At 41.3% G+C, this 11,649-nt stretch overlaps 2 protein-coding genes across 2 annotated transcripts; both read right to left on the reverse strand.

Annotated features, from left to right (window-relative positions):
• Positions 1-87: 87 nt before the first annotated feature.
• On the reverse strand, positions 88-3,601 carry kera (keratocan). Its single transcript, XM_058077183.1, has 3 exons — positions 3,434-3,601; positions 1,597-2,462; positions 88-1,531 (listed from the first exon to the last, which is right to left on the reverse strand). The coding sequence occupies exons 2-3, from the start codon at positions 2,459-2,461 to the stop codon at positions 1,368-1,370; spliced, it is 1,029 nt and encodes a 342-aa protein (XP_057933166.1). The 5' UTR covers position 2,462; positions 3,434-3,601; the 3' UTR covers positions 88-1,367.
• Positions 3,602-6,393: 2,792 nt separating this feature from the next.
• Positions 6,394-9,255, reverse strand: lum (lumican). The gene is made up of 3 exons (XM_058077184.1): positions 8,858-9,255; positions 7,571-8,449; positions 6,394-7,482 (listed from the first exon to the last, which is right to left on the reverse strand). Exons 2-3 carry the CDS (start codon positions 8,442-8,444, stop codon positions 7,328-7,330), a joined length of 1,029 nt encoding a protein of 342 aa, XP_057933167.1. The 5' UTR covers positions 8,445-8,449; positions 8,858-9,255; the 3' UTR covers positions 6,394-7,327.
• Between the last annotated feature and the right edge of the window lie 2,394 nt (positions 9,256-11,649).

The raw sequence follows: 11,649 nt of genomic DNA on the forward strand, positions 1-11,649 counted from the left end.
GAGCAGGTGTCAGCCAATCACAATCAAGGAGGAACTCTTGACCTTGTGACACCTGTTGGGAATGTCGGAGATCTTGGACGAACAGCATATCGGTAATTTCAGTATTTTTTATTAAAACTGAAGACAGCATTGTAAAATTTTGGCCAGACTCAGTGAATATAAAATAAATTACTAGCAGCAAACAGGCGCATATAATGGAACAAAAGTACTGGACTCCTTTTTACAACAATAGAAAACAAAACTTACTGGTCTTTGTCATCTAAATTTTTGTTTATAATATCTCACAGAATTGAGTACACCTCTCGCTCTTCAGAAAGACAGAATATTTTTTCAGAGGAAAACGCAAAACAAACAAATATACTTTAGATTAGGCAGTGTACAGCTTGTATAGCAATATAAACTTACTATCTACTGCTATTGAGTCAGCACAATTGAGTAGCCATATCATTTCCTGAAAGGAAGCATGGTGCTGTGGGTGGCAATATGGTCTGAGGCTGCATGAGTGCTGCCATCATTGGAACTACAAATTATTGGGATTATTGAAATCATGGATTTTCAATCACACTATTGTCCAAATATCTGGCAAGACAGCTGACATAGGAAGATCATTTCATAAAAGTAAATATGGTGCTCGGGGTAGAAAAATGGTCTGGGGCTGCATGAGTGCGGCCGTCATTGAGAGAACTACGAATTATTGGGATTATTGAAATCATGCATTCTCAGTCACACTATTGTCCAAATATCTGGCAAAACAAATGACAGAGGACAATCATTTCATAAAAGTAAATATCATGCTCGGGGTAGAAAAATGGTCTAGGGCTGCACGAGTGCTGCAGGCACTGTGAGAGCTACGTTTCTTTGAGAAAAACATTAAATCTCAACACACCAGCCAGTAATGTCTAAATCTTTGGTAACACAGATGACTAGCAAGATAATTGCGTATTGCCTGCAGTCAGCATTGGGTCTGGGGCTGCTTAAGTGCTGCATGATGGGAAACATTAATTCCAACGTGCCACTGTGTCATTGAAAAGCAGTTTTCCAACAAAATAAAGAGCGTAAACACATCTCCAAGATGATAAAGTGCCTTGCTGAGGGCCTCGGCCTTGTACCTGAACCCAATTCAGAACCTCTGGGACAATCTGGCAATCTGGATGTGTGTTCAGTTGATAGTAAATCTAGACTGCAAAACTATTTCTATATTCATTTATCGTGTATTGTCCCTTGAGAAGATAAGAAACAACGAAATACTTTTTGAACTGCGAGGGGTGTACTCACTCTTGTGAGATACCACGATATATAAGGCACAACTAGTGGTCCATTAAACGGAATTAGCGGTACAAAATAGCATTTGAATACATAATGTTAATTTAGATGACTATGGATCTCAGGAGACGGAAGCACAGAATGACATTCCTGGGAATGGGAGGTTCGATATCGTTGCCGTCCAGTCGCAGGTAGCGCAGTCGTGGGTAGCTGTCATTAGCGTCCATCGTGTCCAAGTCAACCGGGCAGATGTTGGAGCTGCTAACACCTGAAATGAAAACAATTAGACCTTAGTTCTTTAAATTATTTTATAGAGTACTTTGGGAAACTTACTCTTGATGTTGTTGTGGTCCAGGTAAAGTTGCTCAAGGCCCGGTGGGATTAGGGGCACCTCTGTCAGTAGGTTGTGGGACAACTGCAGGTCCAGAATGCTGGAAATGTTGAAGGCATTCCGAGGAACACCGCCGCTGCCAAGCTTGTTGTGGTTGAGCCTGAGGAACGCCACTTTGGGCAAACCTTTGAAGTAATTTGCTGGGATCTTGTCAATGTTGTTGCCGTCCAGGAAAAGCTGAGTGGTGGTGGGCGGCAGGCCCAGAGGCATGCTGCTGAGCTGGTTCTTGGCGAGGTTAATCTGGACTAGGTTGCTAAGACCCTTCAAGCTCACCTCAGTCACGGCATCATCCATCAGCTTATTCCCCTGAAGATCTAAAAGGGTCAGCTTATCTAAACCCAAAAAGACTCCGTCGGGGATCTTGGAGATCCGATTGCGGCAGAGGCTGAGATGCTCCAGACTGGCCGGGAGTGGAAACGGCACCCAGGACAAAAGGTTGTCATCCATGTAGAGGTGTTCCAGATGCCGCATTGCATCAACGGTACCCTTTTCCAATCCCTCGCTTGTGATTTTGTTGCGACTCAAGTTGACCCAACGCAGTTGTGTGGCGTTGCGAAGGGCGTCTGCGGAGACGACCTGGATTTGATTGTTCTGCAGGTAGAGGTACCAAGTGAAGGGAGGAATTTGGGGGATGCTCTTCAAGCCTTTGTTGTCGCAGTAGACGGCGCGAGGGAAGTTGGGAGGGCAGTGGCATTCCCGAGGGCAAGCTTGGATTTGGGCCATTAATTCGTTGTAGGGCATGTCCTGGCTGAGGACCGTGCCCAACAGGGACGCAATGCAGAGGAGCATTACCATGTTGCTGGACATCCTATGGTAGAAAGGAGTAAATGATGTTATTACAAACCCCTGTAAGTACTTAGGTCAATACTGTGACATAAAATACATTAGCAATGAAAAGAAACCAAGTACCAGCAGAGAACATACTAATTCCTTATTTCTAAAATCACAAATACCTAAAATAATGCATAAGGCTAAAAATAAGCAATTAACTAAAAATGTCTATATATATATATCACTATATTGACACTTACTATGGTACCCATTATGTCATTGGATGCTCATATCACCTTGTACTTCGGTATGTGACCCAAAAAAAAAACTATATTAGGAAAGCAGGAAGTGAACAATTTTTTTTTTAATAAATAAAAATAAAAATAAATAAAAAACAAAAATAAATAAATAAATAAGTAAATACAAACTAATGAAATACATTTAAAAAATTAAAAAAATATATTAAGAAAGCAGGAAGTGAACAAATGTAACAGTTAGTGATTGTAAAAGTACCAGATGGAGGGGTAGGATTTAATAAGCTTTGCTTCTTCCTACTCCTTTTGGACATGTGGAACTGTGAACTGATTATGTGATGCATTCAATTGTAATCTGATGCATGGTTCAAATGAAATTAAACCATTACCATTACTTTTTCCCAGACAGGCTGTAACTTTAATTTGTTAGGCACTAGGTTGTGGTTTTCCTTTCCACCCTGTCTACACTCAAAAAGATAAACATCTGTAAGGAATAATAGGACATAAATGTAGTCCAACACAACAGAAGCTAGGAAAAATGATGAGGTCAGCTTTGCCATCCTCTCTGTCCATATTTCTCTTGAGCTTATTCCATGCAGAAGACATCTGGCTTTGGTTTCTCGCTGCAAACCGGACCAAATTTACCCGTTCCACCGATGATTGGATGGACAGTTTTCAAAGACAAAACACCTGTTTTAAGACGGACGGAGCTTTGTCCCCAAAATGGATTGTTACTTAATGTAAGTTGGCCTACCTTAGACTTTGTCAAAAGAAGCGTCCTCCCTCCTGCGAGTCGTCAATGACTGCTCCTCTCACCTCCTTCCTATTTGTACCATCGTTTTTTTCAAGCCAATCAGATGTCCCAAGGTGTAGAACCCCACGCTAAGCCTTTTGCGAGACTGGTGTCCCACTTAGAACGAGGCTAATGCACCGTTTATACCCGTGTGTAGTCTGCTTGCATCCACATGTCCACAGGACTTGCTTCCGTCCTCCCTTTGCACTTGATCTCTTGTGAACCAACAAATCCCCAGAAGGTCACTGCCAACCTTTGCGCTAATTCCATCAATGAATTAACCTCAGAGTCTTTCATGCAGACTCCTCAGACGGTCCCGTCTTTTGTCACAATTTTTTTAAATCGTATTTTCCTAATATTGACCCTAATTATCCTCTCGGTAGATTTAACCTAAGGGGATTTTAATGCAGTCCCATTAGACCTCAGACCTTTAGACGTCAGACTTAAAGAGCACCTCCATCCAGAAATGCGATGCAACAAGATAATCCCCGGTAACTTGACTTGTGTGTGACAGCAGCAACAAGTCCTTAAAGAGATTCTTTACACGTTTTCCATCTTGTGAGTACATTCCGGGTGAAGTGCGTCAAATGACTGTAAATAGGACACATAATGACACCGGGCCTTGAACCGTTCCTAGGATTAACAAGATTGACTCGAGTCGAGGTCTACAAAGACAGTATTTCTATGGAGCAAAAAAAAAAGATCATTACCTGCGATCCGTCGTTCGTTGGGTTTTCTACTGATGATCCGCGCTGACACGGATGGTCCCGCTATTGTTTGGATTCCACCATGTGTCGTGCAGTAGGGTGGACGATTGTGCGGAAACGGGGGCCGGTCCAGCTGGTTTGTGTCCATTCATCTGGACTTGCTTGAGGGTTAAAATGCATCAAAGTGCATTTCAACTCTCGGACCTTATTAGCACATAGTCACTCGGTGCCCAACTACAATAGCCACGTATACATGGACCCAAATATTCCAATTCCATTCAGGTTATTTGCTCAAACGGAAAGAATGTAACCTTTGTATACACCTCATTCCGAAAGAAAAGTGCCAATCCGAATGAATATATAATCGGATTCCCAGGGGTGGAATATTCCGTTCCCCAATCCGATTGAGGTATCTTGTACCCGCTCAAATGGAAAGTTGTCAGACTGTGTTCTTCTTCGTGGTGTTTTTCTTCTTCTGTTGTTTATTGGCGGTTGGCAAGCAGCTTTTGTGTACATTAGCGCCTGTGGAACAGAATCTAAACCCTTCTATACGCCATTCACAAGTCCACTTTTATTAAAAAATAAAATATATATATCTATATAAAACATGTCCCGAGTTTAATTATGAAATATTATCAAGATTGAACTTTATCTATTCCTGTTCCCGGGTGCGTTCTTTCAGCGAATGCTGAGATATGACGTAACGCGCAGCTCGAGACGTTCTTTGATTAAAAAAAAAAATGGAGGCGAGCAATCGGCACTGGACTGCTAAGGAAAGTTTGTTTTTGATTCAAACTAAATTTCAAGACTGGACGAAGGAAAAACTGGCAATACGGAGTTATTCCGACAAGTGGAAGAAAAACTCGAGGAAGTCGGTATCACGTGATGTTGGTGTTTACGATTTACTGCGAATGCCCCATTGACTATTCTGGTTGATTATAGCGACGCATGTAGACACGCGATTGGAATATTCCTTTCCATGTATACCATTGCTTTCGGAAAGGTCATTCGGAAAGATTCAATTGGGAAAGAGAAAAACTCCTCATGTAAACGTGGCTAATGTCTCAAGTCAATGAAAGAAATCAAAGAAAACTAATAATAAATTGTGCAGTGATTGTATAGTGAATTAAATTTTTCTCATTACAAATACCTGCCTTAATCAAATTGAGCATTGGGAATGATTACCACATAAGCATACATATACAGTATAGTTGTAAGGCCCTGCACATGTGGTACATATCAGAACATAATGCGGTAACATTTGGCAGTAGTAGGAATATGGATCTTGCGGTAAAAAAAAAAAGCATCTGAGCATCAAGTATCTGATATATCTCATAGACAAAGTATGTAAGATATATTCATGGTGCCATATATGGAAATAAATGTACTTTAACTTTTGGTTTTGTTACCCAATAAGCTTCTTTCCTTCTCTTGTGTCCACCCCAGCTGTGTCCCATTATATAATTTCTGTGTGGTGTTACTCTTGTATGCTTTTTTTGCTGAATAAATGAAGCCAAAACCACAGAATTTTTTTTTTTCCCCGAAAGTACACCATTTAACGTTCTCAGCATTGTCCTCCAACCACGATAAGAAAAAAAAAAATTGAAATACCACATTTGGAAGACAAAGACAATGTATTGTATACCGGGATGTGAAACTGCCTGAATGGCGTTGTGTGACAATCCAAGAGCAACAGTACGATTTTTTTTGCAGTTCCATAGAGTACCCTATCATACAGATTAAGTTGGATATACTTTCACTTTCAACTTGAACCATCAAAAAATGAGTTTACCAATACTGAAAACAATGTGACGTCACTGAAAGCTTATCAAATTCCAGAGCCAAATGCTAATGTTAGTGGTAAGAATTGTTAGCAAGCACACACCAGCCTGTTTTCTTTTTAAATCTTTTTAAAATAGGAAACAATATCTTGACTGTACCCAGCCAAAAAACAATATCTTGACTGTACCCACCCAAAATTTTATTTATTTTGTAGATTGTGTTGAGTACAGCAGTCTTAGCAAGTTATCAATTAGCGACATTTAAGCTAACTATGGAATATGTCGTCTTCATAGTTTATTTTCTTAATTTAACTCTTAATTCCAGTCTCATATATTTCGTTTCATTTCATTATCAGTGTTTTTATGTGACAGACACGTATGATATCAAAAGGCGGCATACAAAATGTATTGGAAACAACGTTTATTCAACGGAGTGCGTTTTTCTCACAGTAAATTCATGAGATTCAGAGTCAAGAAATGATCCAAACAATGTTTTTTTTTTTTCCACAACAAGTTCACCTATTGTGTTAAAACGTGTTAAACAACAATGGAAGCGCCAGAACTGCAAAAGCTGTAGTTTATTATCAAAGAATGATACCATTGAATTCATGCAAAAGTCATGGGAAGAATACAAAATGGCAATACACAACAAACATGTGTGACTCTTTTTGTTTTTTTTAGCATGAGGGATAAGCTAACTTTCTTTGAATGAAGTCAGTATACGGAAAAGTCATTTACAATGTATTCAAGAATTATACACTTTGCTGGCCCTTTGCACAGCAATTGGCTTATTTAAACATGACAACTATACATGCTAAACACAGAACACACAAGACAGGCGACAATTGAAAACTACGGCCGAGACGACGGAGATGCTAACTTTGTTGTTTACTCCGTTGTGTGTCTCTGTTTGACACACTAGCGTGTCAAATTGGAATGTTTGTAGTGTGTGTTTCCATCAATTGAAGCTTCAACACGTTAATGCTGTTGTCGATGAAGTCGCTAACCGGCTAACGCTACTCATTGAAATGTTAGAATTTGTTGTTAGCCGGTTAGCAAACTTGGTAAAACTACAGCGCCTCTAAACTTTTTGTCATCGTCAAATTTGACAGAAATTTTTTGGGATATATTTTTGACTGTCTACAAATATTTGGCTGACAAATTAACCTGCTTAATTAACCTAATTAATCTAAATTCTCTAATCTAAATTCCCTAAAGTCTCTCCTGATGGAGGCTAACGTTTCATAGAGATCTTGGTGTTTCATTGAATTTGATACTGCAGTACGGAACTGGTAATTTGCCGAGAGAACTATTCCCGGCGTAGATCCATAAACAGTGGGTAGGACTGTTGGAGAAAGCCGAGGTCCTTATTCAAACATGATTTCGGAGGCCACGCGGAGACAGTTGGAAGTTTCGGAAGGCATGCTGCTGTGCGTGATGTTGTTGGCGTCCAGACGCAGGTGCTTCAGATGGGAAAAGTTGACGGGGCTGACGTATTTGCAGAAGCTTGCCAGGTCAAACTCTGAGGAGACAAGTGAAGAGAACATTGAGTTTGGCCTTGAGAAGCTGAACTCAAATAACCAAATAAATCTGGATGGATTCCCACTTACTGTTGATCTCGTTGGCCTGCAGGTAAAGTTGCTCTAGCTGCTCGTTGATCTCGGGGATGGACTGCAGCTTATTGAAGGACAGGTCCAACTCCAGCAGAGATGTCACGTTAAAAACTCCTGCAGGGATCCCAGAGTCCACCAGCTTGTTGTGGGAGATCCTTAGGTACTGCAGAGCTGGCAGCTTGTTCAGGTATCCGGATCCGATGCCGTCAATATCGTTGTAGTCGGCGTAGAGGATTTCCAAAGAACTCGGAACACCGGCCGGCAGCTTCTTCAGCTTGTTGTGGCTCACGTCGAGAGACAGCAGCTTCTTGGCGCCTTTGAACGCCCCGGCAATGGCGTCAGAGGTCAGCTGGTTGTGCTGCAAGTTGATGGAGGTCAGGTTCTCCTTGTCGCTCAGCAGCCCAGAGGGGAACTTGCTCATCTTGTTGTTTGTCATCTTCAGCTCATCCAGGGCCTTAGAAGGAGGGACGACCGGCTCGGTGAGCAGGTTATTGCTGAAGAAGAGTTTCTCCAGGGCGGTCAGTTTGTCGATTGTACCTGCTGCTATCTTTCCGTTGGTGATTTGGTTGTTGTCCAGCACCAGCCAGCGCAGCTCGGCGGTGACGTTATCAAACACGCCTTTCTTGATCTCATCAATCTGGTTGTTCTGGAGGTAAAGATACTTGATACCTGACGGGACGTCGGGGACAAACTTCAGCTTGCGGTTGTCACAGTACATGGCGCTGGGGAAGTTGATGGGGCATTCGCACTCGCGGTTGCAGTTGGAGCTGGACGGTCCCAGCATGGACGGGGGTATGTAGTCGTAGTCTTCGTACTGGCAGAGTGCCAGGCTGACAAGCACTGCCAACAGGTGTACACGGAGAGGAATCATGGCTTCTGCGGAGGGACAGTCGGAAAGTCAGAGGTCAGAACCGGAGAAAAACTCCTCCAAGGATTATATAATCAGTCAAGAGTCGAAGTCGGACCCTCAACTCCTGCTGCGATAACGCAACACAGATGTGCAAAGAATCCTCGAATGCTTAAACGTTCAGAGATCAGATCATGGAATTACGAATCCCAACAACCCTGACCAGGTTGACGCAGAACCAAAGAAATCTAAAGATGCAAAGACCACCATCCCAACTAGTCCCTAATCTTCCATGCATTGCCTCTCTTTGTTGCAACACCGGCCCATATTTGTCTTAGAAGCTCACACATGCAAAAGACCAACCAATCCAAACAGCAAACCAACTCTTCATTCATCCATCTTTCCATCCATCCATCCATCCATCCATCCTGGCTTACCTGAGCTCCTCTCACGGCGTACTGTCTGCGTGGGGTGGAGGGCCAGTCGGTCGTACTGTTCAAAAAAAGTGGACCTCTCAGGAGAGAAACACAAGAAGAGGGGAAAAAGACAGAGAGGGGGAGGAGAGAGAGGCAGACTGGGGGGGAGATGGAGAAACAGAAGAGGGAGGAGGAGGAGGAGAGGATGGCGGACAAGTAAGGAATGGAAAAGACTGCATGGATGGGAAGTGTGCAAAAACAACAACAGGTGGCAATCTTAGCCATTGTGAATACCACCTTGGTATATTGGCAAAGTGGAAAAGGTGTGTCGAAAAAAGACCAAAACCCGTCCGGAAAAGTCCTCCGTAGCACTTGGTGATCTCAGGTGGCTTTGCTTGGAATGTTTTTACACCACAACATCCACTCATAAAACCCAACTGACCATGGAGAGGGGGGGTTGTTTTTACAATCCGATGCTTCTCCATTTGCCGAGGTGGACGTACATCACGCTTGTCAAAGCACGACGGGACGCCGCGGATGCTTTGGATTGGTCGCACTTTCTTCCAACTCGCATACCAGACCTGTTGTAGTCACTTTGATCGGTGTGTGTGTGTGTGTGTGTGTGTGTACGTGATTTCACACATCTTCAAAACATTACCGCCACAAATCTTTTCAACTCAAAATGGAGAGTCGATAGAATGGCAGCCATAGTTCTGAAACTATCGATGCTAGAAGTATCTTACGTTAATATTTTTCATACATGGAGAGTATATATACATATACTATGGACTCAATTCCTGTTTTATTCCTTTTTAGAAGACTGTGTTCTTGGTCATAGCGCTATTGCTAACTTTCTAATGGTAATGGTAATGGTTTAATTTCATTTGAACATGCATCAGATTACAATTGAATGCATCACATAATCAGTTCACAGTTCCACATGTCCAAAAGGAGTAGGAAGAAGCAAAGCTTCTGAAATCCTACCCCTCCATCTGGTACTTTTACAATCAGTAACTGTTACATTTGTTCACTTCCTGCTTTCCTAATATATGTTTTTAATTGTATTTATTTTTTAATGTATTTTATTAATTTTTATTTATTTATTAATTTTCATTTTTGTATTTATTTATTTATTTTGTCACATACAGAAGTAATGGTAATGGTTTTATTTCATTTGAACATGCATCAGATTACAATTGAATGCATCCCATAATCAGTTCACAGTTCCACATGTCCAAAAGGAGTAGGAAGAAGCAAAGCTTATTAAATCCTACCCTTCCATCTGGTACTTCAACAATCGGTAACTGTTACATTTGTTCACTTCCTGCTTTCATAATATAGTTTAATTTATTTTTTTACTTTTAAAAAATGTGTTCACTTCCTGCTTTCCTAATATAGTTTATGTTTTTTTTTAAATTAGTTTTTGTTCACTTCCTGCTTTCAGAATAGCTTAATTTTTTTTTACTTTTTAAATAAATATATATTTTACATTCACTTCCTGCTTTCCTAATATAGTATACATGTATTATGTACTATCAATGTGTAGCTTTGTACGCAAAGGCTACATTTCCATTATAGGGTTAGGGTTTAGGGACTAGGGCTAGTTCCGTGTCGGGTTCAATGTCCGTTTATATTACATTACAGGAATATACGTTTACTTTTAATCATAGCAGGTCCATATGACGTTTGCAGATGATGACCGATGAATCTTCAGTAAACTGTAGTTTATAAAGTAAAATTTGTAAAGTTTTATAATCAGCGTATGAGGCAAAGTTTGCAGCAAATGTCATAAAATAACCTCTCACACACACACACACACACACACACACTAGTGTGTGTGTATGCATGCAAAGAAACACTCTTAAACAGCAGGGACTCTCCTCAGGTTGTAGCATTAGCAAACAGGGATATTCTGGGACCTATCCTTGGCACCGACACACTGAGTCTTCTAATAAACTCTCAGACAGCAGCCAGACGCCACCTTCTGTCCCTGCCGTGTGGCCATGTGGTGGAAGCCAGCCCTCGTGGGAGTTGGGGGGGCACATGTGCTGCAAGAGTCTCTCCTTAAATGAGAATGTCAGATTACTGTGAGAAACGGTCGGGATTAGTTGCATAAGTAGAAAGAACAAGCCTCGCCGTGGATCCATAACATCTGCTTTTGGGTATTATCTGGCGGGAAGTTTGGTTGCATAAGTGCCACAAAACGGTGCTTTGTAGTGATGTGAAAAACTTCTGCAAGCAGAGCAGATGGAAATTTTTTTTTTTCACAAATCATCCCAAATCCCACATTACACCCACAGCAACCCACCGCTGGATTGTGGGTAATTAACAATTACGCACAATTAGGCTTATGGTCTTATAATAGATAAATGTGTGTGTAATAGAGGCAATGTGCCTCACCACCACATGGGGGCAACAGATTGATGCTGCTGCATTGAACTGGCACAGACTCCACATCAGCATCACAATCATCCACCAAGCTTTATTTCTTTATTATGGAATTCAAGATATAATATTTCTACATGTTAAATCAAGGCTAGAAGTCTGTTTATTGGGTGAAGCAATCTGAAAACAGGAAGTGCACTTAGTTTGGAATTTTTGCCCATCATTCACAATCCTCGCATCGGTTTTTTTTCCCTGTGCGTTCTAAAAAGATATAAGAACCTCCGAAAATAGCCAACAATTCTCCATTGACATCATGTGATCTGCGTATTAACTAAGTTTTAACCGATTTTTTTATTATTATACTGTAAACATTATTACACCGAAGAACTATGTTCTTGGCGTAGTGACACCTCGCCAAAACACACCGG

The sequence above is a fragment of the Doryrhamphus excisus genome, chromosome 7 (assembly GCF_030265055.1).
Source record: "Doryrhamphus excisus isolate RoL2022-K1 chromosome 7, RoL_Dexc_1.0, whole genome shotgun sequence".
Lineage (NCBI taxonomy): Eukaryota > Metazoa > Chordata > Actinopteri > Syngnathiformes > Syngnathidae > Doryrhamphus > Doryrhamphus excisus.

Excerpts from the sequence above, each read along its gene's own strand:
- kera (XM_058077183.1), bottom strand. The coding sequence starts at position 2,461 with ATGTCCAGCAACATGGTAATGCTCCTCTGCATTGCGTCCCTGTTGGGC. Across the intron at positions 1,532-1,596 it reads GGACCACAACAACATCAAGA|GTGTTAGCAGCTCCAACATC; the intron begins GTAAGTTTCCCA and ends TTTTCATTTCAG.
- lum (XM_058077184.1), bottom strand. The coding sequence starts at position 8,444 with ATGATTCCTCTCCGTGTACACCTGTTGGCAGTGCTTGTCAGCCTGGCA. Across the intron at positions 7,483-7,570 it reads GCAGGCCAACGAGATCAACA|AGTTTGACCTGGCAAGCTTC; the intron begins GTAAGTGGGAAT and ends TTGTCTCCTCAG.